This window comes from Microplitis demolitor, chromosome 1, assembly GCF_026212275.2.
Source record: "Microplitis demolitor isolate Queensland-Clemson2020A chromosome 1, iyMicDemo2.1a, whole genome shotgun sequence".
Taxonomy (NCBI): domain Eukaryota; kingdom Metazoa; phylum Arthropoda; class Insecta; order Hymenoptera; family Braconidae; genus Microplitis; species Microplitis demolitor.
The window spans coordinates 24,152,778-24,174,420 of record NC_068545.1 but is presented as its reverse complement, the minus strand read 5'-3'; the positions used below and the strand labels follow the sequence as shown (position 1 = coordinate 24,174,420).

At 33.4% G+C, this 21,643-nt stretch overlaps 3 protein-coding genes across 10 annotated transcripts in view; 2 read left to right on the top strand and 1 right to left on the bottom strand.

Moving 5' to 3' along the window:
• Positions 1–9,210, top strand: part of LOC103577931 (protein sax-3) — a 196,356-nt gene extending 187,146 nt beyond the window's left edge. For all 7 annotated transcript variants that reach the window (XM_008558819.2, XM_008558821.2, XM_053741134.1 and 4 more), the window contains 6 exons: positions 23–176; positions 1,925–2,055; positions 2,131–2,397; positions 2,989–3,269; positions 3,358–6,232; positions 6,324–9,210. In XM_008558819.2, the coding sequence (XP_008557041.1) occupies positions 23–176; positions 1,925–2,055; positions 2,131–2,397; positions 2,989–3,269; positions 3,358–6,232; positions 6,324–6,493 (3,878 nt within the window). In that variant the 3' untranslated portion in view covers positions 6,494–9,210. The remainder of the gene's footprint in view (positions 1–22; positions 177–1,924; positions 2,056–2,130; positions 2,398–2,988; positions 3,270–3,357; positions 6,233–6,323) is intronic.
• A 1,086-nt stretch (positions 9,211–10,296) lies between these two features.
• Positions 10,297–14,495, top strand: LOC103577928 (uncharacterized). Its single transcript, XM_008558818.2, has 5 exons — positions 10,297–10,873; positions 10,987–11,091; positions 11,166–11,462; positions 11,535–14,120; positions 14,214–14,495. Exons 1-5 carry the CDS (start codon positions 10,694–10,696, stop codon positions 14,229–14,231), a joined length of 3,186 nt encoding a protein of 1,061 aa, XP_008557040.1. The 5' UTR covers positions 10,297–10,693; the 3' UTR covers positions 14,232–14,495.
• A 128-nt stretch (positions 14,496–14,623) lies between these two features.
• LOC103577927 (peptide transporter family 1) lies at positions 14,624–20,996 on the bottom strand. 2 transcript variants are annotated; one of them, XM_008558816.3, is made up of 10 exons: positions 20,910–20,996; positions 20,798–20,838; positions 17,792–17,870; positions 17,484–17,712; positions 16,701–16,975; positions 16,545–16,627; positions 16,042–16,458; positions 15,751–15,964; positions 15,108–15,685; positions 14,624–14,968 (listed from the first exon to the last, which is right to left on the bottom strand). In XM_008558816.3, exons 1-10 carry the CDS (start codon positions 20,932–20,934, stop codon positions 14,783–14,785), a joined length of 2,127 nt encoding a protein of 708 aa, XP_008557038.1. In that variant the 5' UTR covers positions 20,935–20,996; the 3' UTR covers positions 14,624–14,782. The 2 variants fall into 2 exon arrangements, with proteins under 2 accessions (XP_008557038.1, XP_008557039.1); XM_008558817.3 differs by lacking the exons at positions 20,798–20,838; positions 20,910–20,996 and adding an exon at positions 18,805–19,151 and having other exon boundaries at positions 14,625–14,968.
• Between the last annotated feature and the right edge of the window lie 647 nt (positions 20,997–21,643).

Sequence of the window (21,643 nt, the reverse complement as noted above, 5' to 3'; positions counted from 1 at the left end):
TTTCTCTTGGCAATTGTTACAGTGTTACGAGATGAGTTCCGGGCGCAACCTCAGAACACGAGGGTCGCCGCCGGAGAGACCGCACTGCTGGAGTGTGGGCCACCTCGGGGTCATCCGGAGCCAACTCTACAGTGGAAAAGAAATGGCCATGTCATAGACTTGGAGTCTACTAAACGGTAAGTTGTCTCACTTCATCTTTAAATATAATATACACACATATTATATTTAATAAAATAAAATAAGCCTTTACATTACATATATTTACATTTGTAAATCCCACAATAAAATTATTGTACAAGTCCTTTACTTTCTTATCGTAGTGCTCATTCATATTATTTAAGTTTGTAATTTACTTTATGATTAATACCACCATTAACTGTACAATTGACACTATTTTTCTTGGTCATCATTAAGATTTAAAATTCTCTCGGGAATGAAAAAAAAATAACAACGAGTATTAAAATATAGTTAATGACATTAAAATTATCGTAAGTGCACATAAGTACACGAGTGTAAATATATTGAGAGAGTTCGTGTACATGTATATATATATATATATACATGTATGTGTATGTGTGTTGTGCGGATGAAAGGGCTTAGAACCAGTTGAATAATTCCCACCGATTAATTTCTCTCTCGTTCTTACACCGCGATGGAATTCAGGATCTCATTGCGGACTATAGTACATACTACAAGTATGAGTATCCTCGCTTAGCACAGCCAAGAGTAAAGAGTTAGCTCGAGCTCGAGCCAATAAGAGAAACGAGAGACGGGTAAAAGCCCGGTGGTACTTGAAGAGCCCACCACTACCACCATCACCAATGGTAATAATCCAAAGACACAAGGGCCCCCGTAATCTACTGCGCATTTGCATGAGAATGCCGCTAAAGGATGTCCTCTATAATTCTTGCTGCGTTATCTCGAGTCCGCCCGCCACCCGCTACCGAGTACTAGCGTCCTCAAGACCAAGACGAACTCATTATTTACATACACATTGTAGCTATATAACTTACTGACTTGCCCGTGTTATGTACCGAGGTGTGGGTGATGCACAAAATGCTTTTACTAGTTTCTCTGTAGTTACAGTCTTAGTCTTACTCTTACTCTTAATCTTACTTATTCACCGAAATTACTGACTACTCGTCCTTTTATATTATACACATTGTCTCATCGCTCGAGAATTATTACACAACATATATATATTCTTCATCAAGATCCCTCACGGGAGTTTAAATATTTAAAACCTTTAGCACAATGTATGTACACACACGTTTAAATATCGCGAGACGGAGTAATTTAATTAAAAGTTTTAATTATATTTTCTCGAGCTTCTAGGAGTCGGATAGAAGTAAAAAAAAAATATATTTTTAAATTACTATTATTATATATTTTTTTATTCTGAAAACCACTTAGATCCTTTTGATAAGCCGGTATCGTGATGGAGGCTGTGGGTTTCGGGTAATAATCACGGGGTTATAAATTAGAGTAACTGATAGAAATTAAATCTGTCGACGTTAGCGCTGCGCAACGACCGCAGTTGCCCCGAGGGAGCCCTCTGACCTGCATGCCGCCGTCACTAGAATTAATTGATACTATAAATTAGAGGACACAATCGAGGATCCATCGATTTCACGGCACGCCGTTGTCGTGGCCCAGCTTCATATATATATGTATATATATATATACTCTGCCGAGCGACTATTCGTATCCGAGAGAACGCGGCATTCCGTGAGTTTGAACTCGGCTTAATTGCTATCCACCGATGCCAGTGATGTTTCTGCTCTAAATATAAATTCGATTGTTAAACCGTCGATTCTATCGGCAATAACAGAACCCTTATGACAATCTAACCGCCAATTTTAAAACACTTGTTCTACCTATTGTTTAAATATTTGTATTAAAAAAGTAAATTTATTTATTACAGAATAACTCTTGTCGACGGTGGAAATCTTATGATTTCTGATGTCCGACAAACAGACCAAGGAAAATATCAATGTGTCGCTCACAACATGGTCGGCGACAAAGAATCTGCTGTTGCTACTCTGACCGTTCATGGTAAGAATAAATTTAAAAAAGAACAAAATTGTGTCATGTCCATGTGAAATTAAAATAAAAATTTAATCTGTTTAGTGAAACCATTTTTCTTGGCGACGCCACAAAACCAAACAGTTCTGGTAGATCAAACAGCCGAATTCGCTTGTCGGGTTGGCGGCGACCCGGCGCCTGAAATCCTCTGGCGAAGACACGATGGAAAAATGCCCATCGGACGTGGACACATTCTCGACGACAAAAGTCTCCGTATTGAACGAGTTACGCCCCAAGACGCAGCGACTTATATTTGTCACGCGGAAAACGGGGTCGGTGTTATTTCGGCGAGCGCAACACTCACCGTCCAATGTAAGCACCAAACGAATATTTAATTAAAAATTTTATTACAACCAACAACATCTTTTTTTTGAATCGGAATACATTTAAAAATATAATAACACAAATACACTGAATAATATTAGCATATATTTAAAAAAAAATGTCTAGACTTGTAGTAAATTAATAATAATTTTATGAAGCAAACTAAGAATAAAAATTTAAATAAGCGATGAAATATTTTACAATAAAAAAATAATTACAGAGACAAAGTAAAATTAACATGGGAAATAATTTTTAAATATTATTGTATCGATTTATCAACAGGAGGGTATTTTATTTATATTTATATTTTTATTATTACTTTACTCCAAAAGCTATTTCATTGTTATTCGTCGGGTTTCAAGAGTAGTTTAATTAGAATTTGCAATGAGACTTTGTCGAGCCGTCCCTTGCGTCTCGGTCTCAGTCTCAGTGAGACCGAGACGCATTGCCCGGTGCTTTGGCAGTAACAGAACCAGAAGCTGTATAGTAGCAGGGGTGATTTAATTAGAGTCCATGAAGATAGACATCTGAAGATGAGAAAGAGAGAGAGAGAGAGACTCATCTCGTTTTACATTACAGCACGACCGGTCTTCACAAACTTCCCGAAGGATGAAACCGTGAGCGGTGGTTCGGACGTATCATTCGCCTGCTCAGCCCGTGGTGCACCGAAGCCTTCGATCTTCTGGACCCGCGAAGGCTCTCAGGAGCTGATGTTTCCCGGGAATGTTTACCAGGGCCGTTATACAGTAAGCGAAGACGGGAGTTTGCACATAAAGCAGGTTGTTAAGAAGGACGAAGGACACTACGTCTGCAGCGCAATAAGTCAAGCTGGTGCCAGCACGGCAACCGTTTTTCTTCAGGTAAATATTATACAGTCTTAATCAATGTCAACCTTTTAAAATATACGTAATTAAATAAACTTGATGATTAATGTTTGTTTAATTACAGGTCACGCCGATCGAAGAAGTTCCCCCACCAATAATAGAACTGGGACCAGCAAATCAAACACTGCCGCTTAAAAGTACCGCTTATTTGCCATGCCGAGCAGTGGGTACACCGACACCCCGCGTTCATTGGCACAAAGACGGTGATTTAGTGCCTCTGGGTAGCCGAATAACGATGTCCAGCAACGGGACATTAATAGTTAACGATTTAATAATGGCCGATGGTGGACTGTACACGTGTATCGCCTCTTCCGAGTCTGGCAACACGTCATGGTCAGCCACCTTGACCATAAGCTCTGGTACGACACTCCACAAAACCCCAGATATCTCAGCACTGCCGCAAAATCCGAGTAAACCGAGAATAGTCAACATTACCAGCACCTCAGTAACGCTCACATGGAGTCCAGGTCAGGAGGGCAAAAGCAAAATAATTGGCTACAACATCGAGTACTTCAGCAGTAATTTAAATACCGGATGGGTTGTCGCCGCGACTGGCGTCACTGACGACACCTACACTGTAACTGACTTGAAGCCCGACACCAAATACGTATTTCTTGTTCGCGCTGAAAACAGCCACGGACTATCACTGCCGGGTCCATCGTCAGATACCGCTCACACCACCAGCCAAAACCAGTACTCAGTTCCCCAAATCGAGCTGATTCGCGCCCGCGATCGACTCAACAGTGAAATTCTTCATCTCAGAGAAGTTCAACCCGTCAGCAGCACCAGCGTAAAAATAATCTGGGACATTCTCGGCGCAGCGGACTTAGTCGAAGGTCTCTACATAAGATACCGCGAGATTTCCAACAAACCAGAGTACCAGATGGTAACAGTTTTAAATGCCGGCGCTACGAGTTATGTTTTGACGAATCTTAAAAAATACACGTTATACGAATTTTTTCTCGTTCCTTTTTATAAGACAATTGAAGGCAGACCAAGTAACGTCCAATTAGCAACGACATTAGAAGACATACCATCAGGTGCACCGGAAAACGTCCACGTTGGTATGATAAATATGACCTCCGCGTTCGTACGGTGGGAGCCACCGCCAAAAAATGAACAAAATGGAGAATTGATCGGGTATAAAATCCAAATAAAGAGTAATAGCAGCAATAAAGTGCTGGGGCAAATGTCATTAAATGCATCGACAACTTCTGTTATCATAAATAGTCTAACAACCGGAGGTTTGTACACAGCACGTGTTGCTGGTTTAACACGAGCCGGTATTGGTCCCTACTCAAACCCAACGATATTGAATATGGATCCTGGACAATTGACACAATTACCCCCACGTACTGATCCAAGTCACGGAGGGATGTCTGTAGTCACGGAGACTTGGTTCTTGGTATTGATGATCACAATGGTATTTACTGTTGTCGCTGGACTGGTTGGTGTTCTCTATATGCGCCGTAGACAGGCTATGAGCAAACAATTAGGACATCTCAGCGTACCAGTAGGCACTGCCAATGACATTTGTCAATTAAATAAAGACACACTGTGGCTAGAACGCGGATGGAGACCAACAAATACTTTGCAGAGTTCCAATGACAAAGACTGCGAGACAAAGCTGTTGAACAATCAACAAATGATTGCACCGGGAATCGTCAGTATGGCTGGATCCGAGTACGCGGAAGTCAATTTGACGACTTTTTACAACACACGTAAACAGTTACAAGCTCCACCAGAACCTTATGCGACGACGACCTTGTGTGTTGGTAACCGCAGTCCAGATTCCATGGAAGGCAGCGGACAAAAATCAAACTCCAGTGATTCCTGCATGAAGCCGGACTATTCAAATTTAGATTCCAATCAAGATCACAACCAATCAACTTTGTCACCGAGCAGTGACAATGCCAGCAGTTCGTATACCGATGACAATGCTGACGCGCAGAGACGCACGCAGCAGTATCGTTTGAACCAAAATGACAATAATCAAACGAGTCAGACGAGTATGCCTAATTGGTGTGACATGTTGCCGCCACCACCTGAACATCCACCGCCTGCTGGTGGAAGTCTTGTAGGGACTGGTACCAGTGCAGGCGGCACATCGCTGTCTGCGAGGATGCAGCAGCAAATGGCGGCATTTAGTCCCCATCTGACAAAACGCAGTGTCCAGAATGACCTCGATGTTATCAATACAACAAATTCACAGAGTCCACCGACACCGCCGGTGCGTATCGGTAACAATTTTTCGTCATCACCGACTCCATGGAACAGTCAGTTGTCGACACAACACGACAATACTATTGCAGGCAACTATCAGCAGGGGAGATACACAACCTTACCACCGCAAACAAATCCACCTCCAGTTCCATCATTCCCTCAAGGCTTCACCCATTATGATTTCAAGAACCAAGAAAATGAATACGAAAGCGGATCTGTGATTTACGGACATCAGAATGGACTAGGAGAAGACTATCGAAGCCACGACCCGGGCTACAGTCGGCCCAATCACTCGAACCACCACCTAGACCGCGGTGGGTCGCTCAACGACGAAGTCTACCGTAACCACAAGGACGATATGTTTAGAAATGACAATCACTATCAGCATGAAAACGAAGAGTGGGATAGAAAATCTTGCGACTCAAACACGCATTCGGAGCTCTGTTGCTCGTGTTCAGAATCAAGTTGTCTCTATGCCGATACAATGGAATACAATAATCAATTTAGTGGCACTGGCCCTGTAACTGGAGGCAATGGATGCGGTCATAACAACAGAAATAACTCGTCGAGAAATAGAAATAATAGAAGCCCGCGTAGGAGGAACAATCGCGCGGTATCACCTACCTACAGCAGTGATAGCAACTACTCGTGTATTCCTCAGAGACAATGTGGTCCTGTTAATTCACAGGAACGGCTCAGGCACAATCGCAGTAAAGGTTAATATTTTTTTTATCTTTAAAAATTTCTACTTTCCCAAAATATTTTTATATGATTCCAATAATAACTAAAATTTTTTAAATTTTCTAGACAAAGTGCCGAGTTTTACAAGAACCGGAGGCTACGCACAGCACAACTCATCAGCATCGAACACCATGAGCAGCACAGGTAGCCAAAGGTACAACAAATTAAACAGCCTCTTTAATCCAAACAGCTTGACAGATGCAACGACCCGGCTCAGCGATCATCGAGAGAGTTAAATCGTCACTATAACTGATAAAATATAAATCGGCCACGATTCTTGCCAACGAATGGCCTGCTGTGAGAGTACCGTAATTCTTTATTTAAACATTATTAATTAATTAAAAAAAAAAACTAACAACAATTATATAATAATTAACAATTAATAATCAATAACTGATAAGAGTTAAATAACGTTCTGCTCTCGCATTGTCATCAGACAATCGATGCCAACCCGAGCAATACTCAATTTAAAAAAAAATATTATTATGTACGTTGTTTTATAAATGCCATTTATGTCTTTTCATATTATTATTATTATTATCATCACTATTATTAATAATTAAAATTATTAATATAAACAATAATTAACACTAGCCATCTGTTGATAAGTCACGGCGATAAGAGAATAAGCTATTATTATTATTGAATATTTATATAAATATATATATGTGGCATTTATTTTAAATAGACTGTAAATTCTCCATCGTCACGACAAATAATTACACATTATTTTCGATAATATTCCCAATTAATTGTTAAGTATAATTAATAAAACTTAACTTAATTAATGAGCGAGAAGCGAATTAGTCGACAGTCTCTTCCAGATAAGAGTAATTGATAAATACTTATTATTTAATAGTAAGATTTAATAATCGAGTGAAGTGTACGGCGTATTAATCATATCAATGGTTTTTGTATACATTGTAAATAAATTATTATTAATAATTAATATTAAAATAATAATTATAAAATTTAGTCACTAGTATTTAAATTAATTGTATTTATAAGCTACGATTGGTAGCAGAGAATCTTATAGGGGACTAGAATCTACACCCAGCAACTAAAAATTTATCATAAATAAATATATGAAAAATATATAATGTTGAATTAATGTACAGCTTCCACATAAAAATAATCTCAGTTGATTGTATTTAAATAATTTAATTACTAATTATTAATTTTAGTCTCTACGTGATTTAAAATAGAGAGGGGATTAATAAAAACGTTTTTTTTTATTTGTTATTTGTTAGATTATTTAAAAAATATGACAAGCTCTTTGTTAAGACAATAGTTACTGTAGTTACTCGATTGTTTGTTCACTGATAATAATGATAATAATATTAATAAATAAATAAATAAAACAATAAAAAGGTTCCCTATTGTCTCATGTAGATATGACATGTGAATACTGACGGTAATTTAAAAATATATATATATATATATAAGTTATATTTAATATTTGTATTGTATTTTTTTTTAAGTGAGACGTTAGATAATAATTACTATTGTGGTAATTAATTGTAATATTAATTAAGTAACTTTGATGCCATGTAATCGCTCAAATTAAATGTATAATTAGTCGATGACTAATTGCCCAGTACATTTTGATTGAGAGTTTAAATTCTGTTAATTATATATTTTACGACGTAATAAATTATTTAGATCTGATAAATAAAATTCTTTTTTTTACTTTTTTATTGTAATTATACTTAATAGATTTTTCATTTATTTAATAATTACTGGGTCGTTAATTGCGAATCTTAATTTTTAAAGACTCCATCCACTTAAAAGTGCGATGAATTAAATAAAATAACTCGCAAATTTTATAAAATAGTTGCAATTGTTTAGAATCAGTACCTTAGTAATTATAACGCGAGATTAATCGATTTAATTAAATGTACTTGTAATAATCACTCACTAAAAAAAAAATAATAATTAATGTAAGTAATAAAAAAAAAATATTTCGAGTCATTCTATCACTACTTGAGATAAATATACATATACATAAATATATATAACGTATTATTTTTATAATTTAATATCTCCCAGTGGTTGAAAGAATGACTTGTTTTTAATTTCATTTAATTGTCAAATTAATTAAACTTTTTTTTATGTAAAATAAATTAATCACTTTTAAGATTTCGTCAAGCGGAGTCTTTATAATTAAGTGTATAGATGCGCACATAAAATAAATATATACTCGATATACTGATAAACTATCAATGTGAGTGCTATTAAATGAAATAAATAAATATATATATATATATAGAAATATTAAACAAAAAACTTTAAACTCCAGCGTACTGTTGATTTAAAAAAAAATGTAAATTTTAATTGACATTTTGGAAAAAAAATAATGGAATATAAAATTCAATTTTGGCGACTAGGAGAAGCTAGTGCTTTATCCATATCAATAAAAAAAGGATTCGCGGCATTTTTAGGATTGAAAGATGAAAAAAATTAGAATTTAAAATTAAGAGGGAGGGGGGGGATAAAGTTAATTGTGGGGGTGGGAGAATAACTGGAGAATAAAACTGTGGATGTTGTAAAGTATAATTAAATGAATAAAATATTTAAGCACTGAGGAGAACTCTGACTCTGGCAGTGATAAAAATGAATAATAAAATATAGTTGTACATATTAATATAAGGACGAGACATAAATGTTTTATATAGCTATTAAATTATTTATTATAAATAAATGGAGGGGATTGATATCAATCGAGTTAAAAGTGAGGAAACGATTGGACGGTAGTGCACAAAGCGGTACCGGTCAATCCGTTCGATGTAATGTAATGATAGTTAATAAATAATAAATGATAACGATAATTATAATGGATAATTTATATTAATAATAATGTCAACACACAAAACTCAACATATGATTGTAGATAATTTGTAACAATCGCTATTGTCAAGTACTACGTATGTATCATTGCATATTACACTAATGATGATTAATAAAAGTAATGTTAAAAATTTCATTATATTGTTTGTTTACCTTTTTTTTTTAATTATAAGTTAAATTAATTGCGCTAAACGCATAGACACTGGAGAAAATTCAGAAAAAATTCAGAGAAAATCGATAGAAAATTCATTAAAAAAAACCAGGACTTATTCAACCCCCGAGCGTAAAAAATTTGAATTTTCGCGCAGGCGCATTGAGGTATCCGCGCATGCGCATGAGAAATGATAATTTTTTCCAAAAACGAAACTATCCAGAAAAAAACGTCAGAAATATTGAATTTTAGAAATTTTGATGATGATTTCATCACGCATCGTCGCGGAAGTAACTCAAAAAAAGTAGAGATAAATTAAAGTTCGTACATTCAAATAAAATGGCGGCTGAATGTAATAGAAAAATATTTAAATTATAAAAAAAAAAACACGCGAGTATTTGAACAAACCTTGGCGGAGAAATAACATGCATTAGGATGTCCTAATACACTTGGAGATTTGAATAAAATTGCTCCAAGTGTATTGCAGCCAAAAAACGTCACTTAACTGCTATTTCCCACCAGACGATGCCAGATGATTTTGCTCAGGAACTTGAAAGTTATCAGCATCAGCCATCAGCAACAATTTACACTGGCACTAATACTCTACTCTAGAACTGAACACTTAACTACACCACTGATACTTTGCACAATTTAAATTAATAAAACATATATTTCACTGCATAATTTTACACAACTTAACTGCAATACTGGGTTTCAATTCAAACGTATAAAGAACCAAGAAGAATCTGGACCACTGCTGCCGTTGTCGATGATACTGACTGCCGCTATCGAACCGTCTGTTAATACACAGCAATCGATTGTGCGATTCATCGAGCGCCCCCACTCTAGCAATAATTTGAACGATGAACACAGCAACGCACACTAGCGCCAATTTGCCGCGAAATTTAAAAATTGATATTTAATAAGTATCAAGTTTATAGTCATGCGCACTAGTGAATTATTTTTAAATACTCATGCGCAGCTTCGTTTCAGCTCTTGGTGGGAGTGTTTACAAGTCACCAATGCAAATGTAAACCCATACCGTCATACTCCAGTCTGCTCCAGTCTGGTTCTGTACACTATACTTGGTAAGTGTATTTTTTCTTTATAATACCAATCGATAAGAAACCGAAACAAAAACATTGTCAAGTACTGCGACATTCGGAGTCTTAAAATATTGTGTCGATAATTTGTATTTATTCAAAATATATCAGTGAGAAAATAAAAAATTTCCTATGCATAGAAAATTAATCTAATTAAAAGTGAAACAGTTGTGATAAATCAAATCGTGGGAGTCTGGTAAATCCTCTGCAAGTTTAGTGTTGATCGTCACAGCCAAGTTCGACGTCGGCCATTTCCCGTCACCTTTCTCACCAATAAATACATTTACAAACATTCAATTTTTTATTTGTAAATTACGATCTAAGTAAGCTAGACCATGCTTAGTCTAAGTGATAAATCACCAGGACCCTCTTGGGCGAAAAATCCTCCGGTATCATTTAATATATATTCGTCGACGAATCCTGACATGGTGACAGTGTTCTATTATCCTCTTAATGACGTAGTTCCTGATTCGTCTCAAGATAATAATTTTTCAGCATTTAAAAAGCAATTAGTGGTAAGTATTTTTGCCTAAAATCATTAAAATTTTATTTCCCAGGTCGCATTTTGTAATTATTATTTATTTTTGCTATAATCATAATTACTCATTTTATTTTTGTTCAATTATAGGATTTGAATATTCTTAAGAGTGGAGTAAAATCAATGGACTACATTGATGATGAAGATGATGTAATTCATATTGATTCTGAACACGAATTTATGGAAGCACTTAAAGTAAGTGGTTATTTATTTTTAATTTCTCAGGTAATTTAAGATATTTATTAAAATTTTTTTTTTTTAATTTAAAGTTCGCTCAAGCATACAAAGAAAAAAATGGCCAGAGTGTTTTCCTCCTGATTGATGAAAAATCAGAGGAAGTGGTCACCGAGAGCGCCATGATTCTTAGCGAAGAGGACCCAGCAGAATCAATTGTAGAGGAAGTTATGAGTACCCGCAAGATAGCTTTTGATAAATCAAAGGGAAAAGGTTTTTCTATGGGAGGTGGGTCGAAGGCTAAAAGCTTGAAGGAAAGGAAGAGATACAAATCAGCCAAAGCTGATGATAAGTTCGAACCAAGTGCTTGCTGCCAAAAATATTTAGAAAAGGTAAGAGATTTATTTAATTTATTCATTGATCGTCGTCTCCTCTATTTTAATTACTTATTGTATCTTTTTTAGTTCAAGGAAGAAATAGTTGCTGAAGTGACGAAGAATGTAATGAAGAAATTAGCCAGTGCTTTTAATACGGCAAATCTTGGTGATGCTGCCAAAGAAACGCCAGAGGAAGAAACACGCCACCAACCGGATGCTCTAGAGTTCTGCTGCACCTCCAACATCAACCCGCAAGCAAATCACATTAAGAGTATTATTGATTCACCAAAGAAAAGTCCTAACATCGTCAGCGATGTTCCGCTCCCAGGGTTTAATCAAATTTTGCGAAGTTATGCTGAAAAAGCGGCTAAGGATAAAACACTTGATCGAGAGTATTCTATCCACAAGGTACCAAATTATCCCCATTATCCAGCTTTCTACGGGCCAAACCTACCAGGACGTTATTTCCCGTCACATCCCATGATCCCGCCATTCTACCCACCACTAAATCCAATGCCATATGTACGTCCGGGAAACATCGTGGGACCTTCAGAACCATCTCCGTTTTCACGTGGTAACAATGGCCTGTATTTTAATGACTATACTCAAGATTACCCACCGATATGCAGTCCAGACCTTGCTTCAGTGGTGGATTCAGTTCCTGCTCCTGCGCAAGTTCCAGTTTCACCTTCAGCTGAAGAAAAGAATGGTGATTGCCAGAAAAAGAAACCTAAAATAACAGATAGCGTGATACTAAATCGTGATGATTTAACAGAAAGACGAAAGAATTTAGTTGAACAGGCTAAAAAAATGATGTTGAAGAAACCAAATGCACTGGAAATTAAGTCAACAATTAAAAAAATGGCAACACCTTCGCCAAAAAAATCAAGCTCTTCAAAAATTAAAAATAAGAGTAAAATGGAAAAAGAGTTAATGATGAACGTTAAGAAAATGTGCAACTTTAAAATAGATGATCAAGTCCAAAAGACGAGCGGATGTAAAAGAAAATCCCGGTCGACTGACGAAATTCTCAATCTATGGGCAACTAGGTGTTCATTGTTGAATCATATACCCGGTTCAATGAAATATAGTCCGGATATATCGTTAAATTCAAACCTAGAAAGCTCGGGAATTTTTGCCATGTCGTCACTGGACTCAGGTAAAGATGAAGACAAGGAGACTAAAGTTGTAAAGGATGCTGTCGAGGACAAAGAGATTCAAGACAATGATGAAAAAAATTCTGACCAGGATGAGCAGTCTAGTGACGACGCCAGTACGCTTTCAGAAATGAGTAATTTGTCTCCTACACCCAGTGAACCTAATAATTTTGCGCTCGTCTTTTATGATAAAGACACCAATAACTTTGACGTTAAAGAAGATAGCCGCGAAGTTTTGGACTTTATGATCAGAAAGGATCCTGCGTCAATGATTAGGTCACTTGGCAAAGACAAACCTGAGTTTTTAAATGAAATAAAAAAAGCGGAAAAGGAGGCTAGTACTGAGTTAGACTCAAAACCTCTAAAACAATCTGATGAACCTAAAAAAGAAGTACGTTTCGAAGTAGAGGTCGAAGACATTGGGCCAGATGAGTCTGAAGAATTGATCCCTGAATTGAATAAACGTTCTGGTGGTGGTTATTCGTTTGTAAGCGAGACATTACCTAAAGCTAAAGAAACTATTACAGAAAGCACAGCTAGTGCTGATGAAAAAAATACTAAGAAAGAAAAAAGCAGCCAACAATCCCAAGAGCAGTATCAACAGAGCTCAGAATTTTATGATCAAAATAATTTCTCTCCTTCTCTTAGTCAGCCCATGACATCGTCTGGCTACGAGACACTTTATCCAGAAAAATCTACCACTGGAACCAAGACTAAATCAGAAAAAAAATCTAAAGATAAAGACAGTCAACAAAAGCACCCAAGTTACTCAGCAACAGTTCCAAATGTATCAGCTCACTGTTTCGTTATGAAATCATCAGCCGAAAATGTCAAAGTATCAAAGCTGTCGAAGGCCGAAGAAAAATTAAAGAAAGCAGAAAAAAAGTTTAAGGAGGCCGAGAAAAAATGTAAAGAAGCTGAAAAGAAGTCCAAGTCAGCGAAAGATCAATCATCACGAAGCAAGAGTGCTCGTGATGATTGTGCTAGTAGTAGCTCTCGTTACCCCGAATTTTCAAGCAACAAACCCGGTTATCCGCCGCACGCTACACATGCTTGTTATTCAAGCGCTAAAAGCAGTCCCAAGCACAATTACCCCTACGGATGTGAATCACCCAAAAGCTATTATAGTCTCTTTGACCCCGTCTTCGTCGACTCTCATTCAACTGCTAGCAAGCCCGGATACTCTGGTGTTTCAAGTTTCTCTGATCCAATGCCTCCAATGTACCCACCACCTCCACCTTACCCACCAAACTTTCCACCACTAAATTCCAACACAAGACCGAATCCACTAGGTCCCAGCGCTACTAATCGTCCACCAAATCCCGAGCAGGGATACTTTCCTCCTCCTCCACCTCCTTTTAATCCTTGTCACATGACCGGAAGCGGTATGCACTCAAGGAATCCAGGAAACTCTTTCAATCCCTCACAGTCATTCCCCGATAACATCGCCCGTGAAGCTGCAGCTCAGGCTTTCGTCCATGCTCGCCAAGCTGTTAACAGTTACATCATGAATCAGGTAGATTTATAAATTAAACAATCAACAAATCAATTAGAAATTATTTGTAATAATAATGATAATTAATAACAATTATTTTTATTTTGTTTATAGCTCAACAACAAACCTTAAGTCTACTGAATTTACCTGATGGGCCTTCCATCTTCTTACGTTTGTTTTATATTTCTTTAATATAATTACTACAACATATTACATTATAATAAAAAAATTATAATCTATAATCTCTCTGGCATTACCATTTTTAAAAGTATTTAGATGTAGTATTATAATTATATCATCATTTTCTATCTACTTGATATCAAGTAAATATTATTATTTTTAAATTTAGATTAATTTAAATTTAACTGTATTATGATATATGTCATAGATGTATAACTTTCTTTTGAAATAAAGTACACAAAAGTAAAAAAAAAAAAAAAAAAAAAAAAGATTTCTTTATTTTATTTTCAAAAATATTCGTAAAATTAATAATATTAAAAAATGATTATGAATCACAAAATATTTTATTATGAAATAAAAAATATCAATGTCATTTATAAGTACTTATATACAATTACTTAAAAACATATAATTACAGACAATGAACTTATAAATCAACAAGTAAACAACATTCTTAATCTTGGGTAATAATACAGCTTGAAAAATGATAAAAAAATAAATTTTTATTCATCATTTTTTGTGAAAGACAAATTAGTTTCTCCATAGTCTTTGAGTGTCGTACTGTTAGTCGTTTCTGTGATCTCATCATCACTGTCATTGACGACAATGTATCTATAGAATTTGGCCATGACTGCAAATATCACCATGTCGACAATCATAAGTCCAGCGAAAAGGAAAAATTCTTTTGCCTGATAAAAAAAAAAACATTATAAATTGTCATCATCGTTATAAATAATTAATAAATGGAAATCAGTAATTAGTAAATTTCCGGTGGCATTAACTAATTATAGGCAGAAGACAACAACATTTAATTAAATATCAACTGACCTGTCTGTCGAAGATTTTTGCTTCAGCAACTATCACAACGATGAGATTTCCAAAGGCAACAGTAAACAGCCAACCGGCTTGCAGCAAAGATTTCATGCTGACGGGAGCCTGAGTAAATGCGAACTCTATTCCTGTAACTGAAAACATCACTTCGCCTGTCGTGATGATGATGTACTGAGGAATCAACCAGAGAATGTGCATTGAATTCGGCTGAGTTACTGTCACTATTTTGGCTGTATTTAATTCTTTGGACGCGTAAGCCTGAACAGTATAAACGCCGCCCATATGTAATATTATTTCGTTGCTGACTCCGTTTACTTTGACTCTGTAAGTTCCTGGATCAAGGGGAACGAAGAGCGAATGCTCGATTTTGCCAGTCACTACTGATTTATAAAGAATTTGATCTTTACTATTTACAATTTCTACAATTACTGGAGTGTCCAGAGTATTGTGTGTAAGTATCCGTACTGCTGGATTTCCAATTTCTGTTTTATTTACATGGTCTTCGTATTCATATGGACTAGAATCAGGTACCAAAGCGTAGGAGATCGCTTTCTTTTCAGTCAGATTTAATAATCCTATTGAAAATAATAATTCATTATCACGAGTAGTTTTTAAAATATAATTTACGGTTTTTGATTACCTCGATTTAATTTTTCAAAACCACATTTTGAAAAATTTGTCTCAAATTCGATTGATTTATCACCAATTGTATTTATATTTGTGTCTTGCCACATTGCAAATGGTGATATATCAAAGGTTTGATTATTATTTAATTTAATTTCTATATCACAATTATTTGGATTGAACAGCCTCAATTGCGCTAATCCGCTGGACGGTAATACTGGATATGTTTTCTATAATGATAGAGAATAATAATGTTATCGGCTTCATTGAAATGAGTGGTTCATTAATGAATTTATGAAATATTTACCTCGAGTTGCAGTTCCACGATACCGGAAACAATAAATGCGAGAGCGGCGAGAAACCCACCGGTGACCATTTTCTTTAACGGCGTATTTATAAATTTAATTTTAGCCATTAAAGGATAAATGCAAGTCTCAAAAATGGGAATGAATATAACGATGAATAGTGGATTGACAACTTGCATTTGGTCAGCTTTGAGAACGAAACTCCCAATCTGGCCATCCATCCTCGTCGCCTGGAATGTCCACCGCGATCCCTGTTGGTCGTACAGCGCCCAAAAAAATGGCAATGGTATAAAAAGTTTGAGAACTTTGAGCGTTGACTTTATGTCAGATATCAACTTCGCATCGTATTTATCATCTGCGTGATCGAGCCAGTGATCACGGGTTATTTTTCTCTCGTTCATTTTTTTATAAATCGCATGCTATAATTAATAACCAATTAACAAATTAATAAATTACCAATGAATTATCAATTGATTAATTATTTTTTTTTTTACAATTAACTCACATAAATACATTTGGTGACATTCAAAATAACATTTCCTTCAGGTTTCTTCATTCTGTACATTGATTTACCAAGTAAAAAAATAACTACCAAATAAAAATATTCAATTTATTAATATTTTAACGTGATTAATAAATAATGGAATTTTTGATTAATTACCAATTGATGAAATCATCAAAATAGCCGGAACAAGAAATGCAACGGAGTAACAAGTTTGGTCACCAAAACATTTAACGCCATGACGCAATTCTGGAGTAGCAAACGTCGAGATCAACGAACCCAAATTAATAGCAAAGTAAAAAACAGAAAAAAACATTGCCAAATGTTTTTCCTGCTGGGGGAGAATAAATTGGTCCCCACCAAAAGCCGCGACGCATGGTTTTATTCCACCAGACCCCAGCGCAATCAGAAGCAAACCCAGGATGGAAAATTCTCTGCAAACAATATATCGCAATACAAATTACTTGTAACACTAAAAATATTACAAGTGTCCTATAATTCAATCATGCAAACAGTTGTTAACTATTTTTCAGTTACTCATATATCACTCGTAATTTAATTGCGTGATAACGATATATTTTGTAAAACTAATTATATTTTACAACATATGCATACTCTTAAAAATTTTTTCATGAAATATAATACATTGTTATTTTATTTTAATTTTTCTTACCTGAAATTTCGAACTTACGTAACGAACAAGTATATAAATAATTTAATTTATTTTTTATATTCATGAGTAATTTAAAGTTTTTAAATTCAAATAATTCAATTTATATTTTTCGAAAAATTTTTAACAGTGCAATGCATTTAATATGTAATCTCAAGTTTATTATTAAAATGAATATGTTTTTTATGGAATTACATAATGAATTGCAATTAGGAACGGAGAAACCTGGCCGTTAAGTGGAACATGCCCTTGAAATAAAAGATAATCCTCACCTGATAGGTAGCCCGAATATCGGCGCGGCACTTGCCGATAGTAAAAGTTGTCCAATTGCATAAACGATACTTAAATACAGAATGGTCCTGAACTTGCCGAGTAATGAGTCTGCGATAATTGCACCAATTATCGGGAAAAAGTACACAAACATTGTGAAAGTATGATAAATAACTGTAGCCGTGTCATCGCTATACGCTAACTTTGCACTCAGGTACAATGACAGTATTGCTATTGAATAAAATACACATATGCAACGGGTAAAAATATATATCTATATATATGTTTTTTATTAATCTAAATTACTTACTTCGCATTCCATAGAAAGAAAATCTTTCGCAGAATTCATTACTGACAATGAAGAATACTGACTTTGGATATTTAAGTTTCTAAAATTAATAATTATTATTTTTAAAATGTATTTTATTCATTTATTTATTTAATAATAATGTAATTTAACATAAATAATAAAATATTAAATACAGTAGTGTGATACTGAAAAATATTTAAAAACTCAATATTTATAATTGCGGTTTTATTTTCATCCAAAAATTTAATGACAATTGCAATAATAATTATTATCGGTTAATTTGTATGATATTTGCATTGAATGATGATATAAAAAAGCCATATAACTGTTGATAAATATTTAGTTGGATAAATAAAAAAGACTTGAATTTTTTGAAATCTTGGGATTGAATGATGAGAGAAAATATACGTGACAGTACTCATTAAAACTATTCAATACAATTCTTCAAGCATTTAAACACGGATTCATTGCCTTTCCTGTCAAGTACTTGACCTCATACCGAGAACAAATAGATATTTATATAAATATATGTATATATTTATACACAGGCTACATTGGGACCCAAGATTTCGTTTAGTTTGTAAAGAAAAAAAAAGGATACTCCACATATATTTATGGTACAATTAAACTAATATCGCTGATATCTTTAGCTATATCTTGAACACTAATTTTTTTATCTTGATAATGTAACGATTTAGATAAACTCAAATTTTATCAATTACTCTGATTAAATCTTGAGTAAATTTTCATTTATTTTATTTTTATCGAAAAGTTTTTTTTTTTAATTCAATTATAAATTCATATTTTTTGCCGAGCGTTGATACAACTGTATTTCAAAAACAATTAAAAACACAACATTCGATAACTTGTCATATATTTATATTTATATTTATAATTTTAATTACAATTGTTTTGTCAACGGGTTAATTTTTTTTCAAAAACAATTGTTAATTGGCACTTAAAAATAATATTAATTAATAGTCATTATTTTTAAAATTGTACCAAAAAATTACCTTAGTTCGTTTTTCTTCATCAATATTCATGATTAATTATTTAAGTGCGACCTGGATTAAAATACAGACTTAATAAAATAAACTTTTCAATAAACTTTCACTTTGAATTGTTACTTAATAAAAACTCAATATAATATCAGTAGTCGACGGATTTAAAAAATGTATTAAGGTAAAAACAGAACCAAAAATTCTCTGTTGAAAATTTTTGTAACGGATTCAAAGCGACTTCAAAATACGATATAACTCAAAAAAATGGATAAGCGAGACATAGTTGTGCTCACAATAACGATGAAAACGCGACTGAGTTTAATTCATGTGACAAAGATTGTAACCAATACAAGTATATAAGACGTGAGTAAGAAGGAACCGAGTCAAAGTTGTCATTATGTCGAAGGCCAATACAACACGAGTATATTCGTGGGGACACTGATATGATCAACTGTCATCAGACAACATCGCCATGTGATGGTTTTTAAAAACTCAGACTATTAAAACAGAACATGTCTTCAATTGGAGACGAATTGTCATCAGTTATTATTGATATTAATATTAGATGGTATATATCGATATGAGAGAAAGTTTTATTAAATCTCAGACACTCTGATATAATTTATAGATAAGATTGGGTCATTGATACACTCAAGTTTTAAAATATATCCTCTCAAGTGTCAATGAAGTGTAAAGAAATAATATCACTCAACGTAATAATTATACTGCCACAATTTATTTTTATAATTGCGGCCATTGACTTGTAAAGTAAATTTATACCAACGATATTTTTTTAATATTGAGTAGTAAATCTATTTTTAACTTTATTTGGTAAAAAAAAAATTAATAAATATTTATTGATAATAAATATTTACTACTTCCATGCTTTAATTTTGGAATCAATAAATATTTATATATTATGTAAAAATAAAATTATTTTTTTTTTTTTAAATAAAATTTCATCTTATCTTTTAATTGAAAAATGAAGTTCATACCTGATAAATAAATTTTTTTTTACTTTCATCCAATAATAAATTAACTTCTATGATAAAAGTAATTAGATTTAATTTTTAATTAAAAACACATGAATTTTTTTTTACAAAACTGTTTAATAAAAAGTTTAAAAAAATATAAATAATAATTATTATTAATAATGTAGAACGGGAAGTATTTTATGAGAATGTGGCAACTAAATAATTACTTTAAACTCTTGGAATTACCCGCAGTTGCATTATATCTGCAATCGCTCAACAATTTTACACAATAACTATTTAAATTCATAACACTTTTTTATCAATGGCTATCAACTACAATTACCATTTTCTAATGTCACCTAAGTATTTTTACTGCTGAATATACATTTTTAAAGCTCAAATAAATTTTTTATTTACACTTGATTACCGAAAGTTGACTGTGAATTTAAAGAAAATATTTTTTTTAATGCAAGGCTACTTTTGTTATCTTTTAAAAATTTAGCAGCAATTATCGATAGCGAATAATTATATTAGGTAAAAAGATAAGACAATTTCAAAGGCCAGAAAATCAATTGATTGTCGTTTAAATGTTAATAATTAGTGTCAATTTGTCTCAATCAATTATGAAACGTAGTTATGATACAAAACGAAGAAAATTATTAAAACATTTCTTAAGTAATTGACTATGCGCTTAGATCTGATGGGTTTTTAAATCAAAGGATGATGCGAAGGTCATTTATTAATAAATATTGAATGTAAAACGTGTGAGAGAAATTAATTACTGTGTAATGTAACAAGTGATAGATTATTACAGAAATTATTTAATTAAAAATAAATAATTGAATTTTTTATCTTATCCCAATTTTTTAAACTTTGTACCTGACAAAATTTGAGATTAAAAATAATTAAATAATGAGCTAATTAATAATTTAGAGATTAGTTGCGATAAATATAATTAATTTTATTTTAATTGTGGAAAAAAAATTATTAAACTTTGTTTTTTTAATTAAAATTAATTTTTTAAAAATTACCTCATTAGAATCGTCTTCAGTTCCGATACTTTCTTCATTATCTGAAATAATCAATTAATTAATAAGAATCTTTGAAGAATATACAATTGATTTAATAAATCGTAATAATTACCGGGTTCTTCCGTTACCCGCTTCATAATTATCAACAATTAATTACAACAATAAAAATAAAGAAAAAAATTGACTTATTAAATTAAAAAATTAGGTTGTCTCGCAGTAATCGTTGCGGATAAACTGCAAAGAGATATTATTGATACGGTAGATACTAAAAGTTTAAATATGAGTCGCGCATCTTATCTTTGAAAAAAATTTTCATCATTTTACGGAATCATTCATTTCATTTTATCGTAATGCTGATAATATTATGACTCTAGCTATTCAGTATTTTATTTATTATTAACATAATAATTTTTACCATCTGTTGCTAAATTAATGGGACGGTAATGTGCAAGCGCCTCTGGTGGAATAAATGTACATATAATGTATAGATATATCACAATCCATGTTAATTTTACATAGATATATATAAATATGTATAGTTATACAGTCTTTTTATTCTTTTATTAATTGTAATTAAACGTCACTGAGTTACCTAGCCATTTTCAATAAGGGATCTACAAATCTTTCTAAGAATTTTTAAAAAAAAAATTCGATTCAATTACTGGATTTTTTCGCACGTTATCATACGGGATCCGTACTTGACCGACAGGAAATTTTTTTAAACTATGTTGATGTTTTTTCGGTTTTTAGTGAACTAAATAAATTTTGGTAAAGTATGGAATTAATCTCCATTAAATTATCTTCAAAATGGTGTGCAACATATCTTAATTCCGTGGATCAACAAAG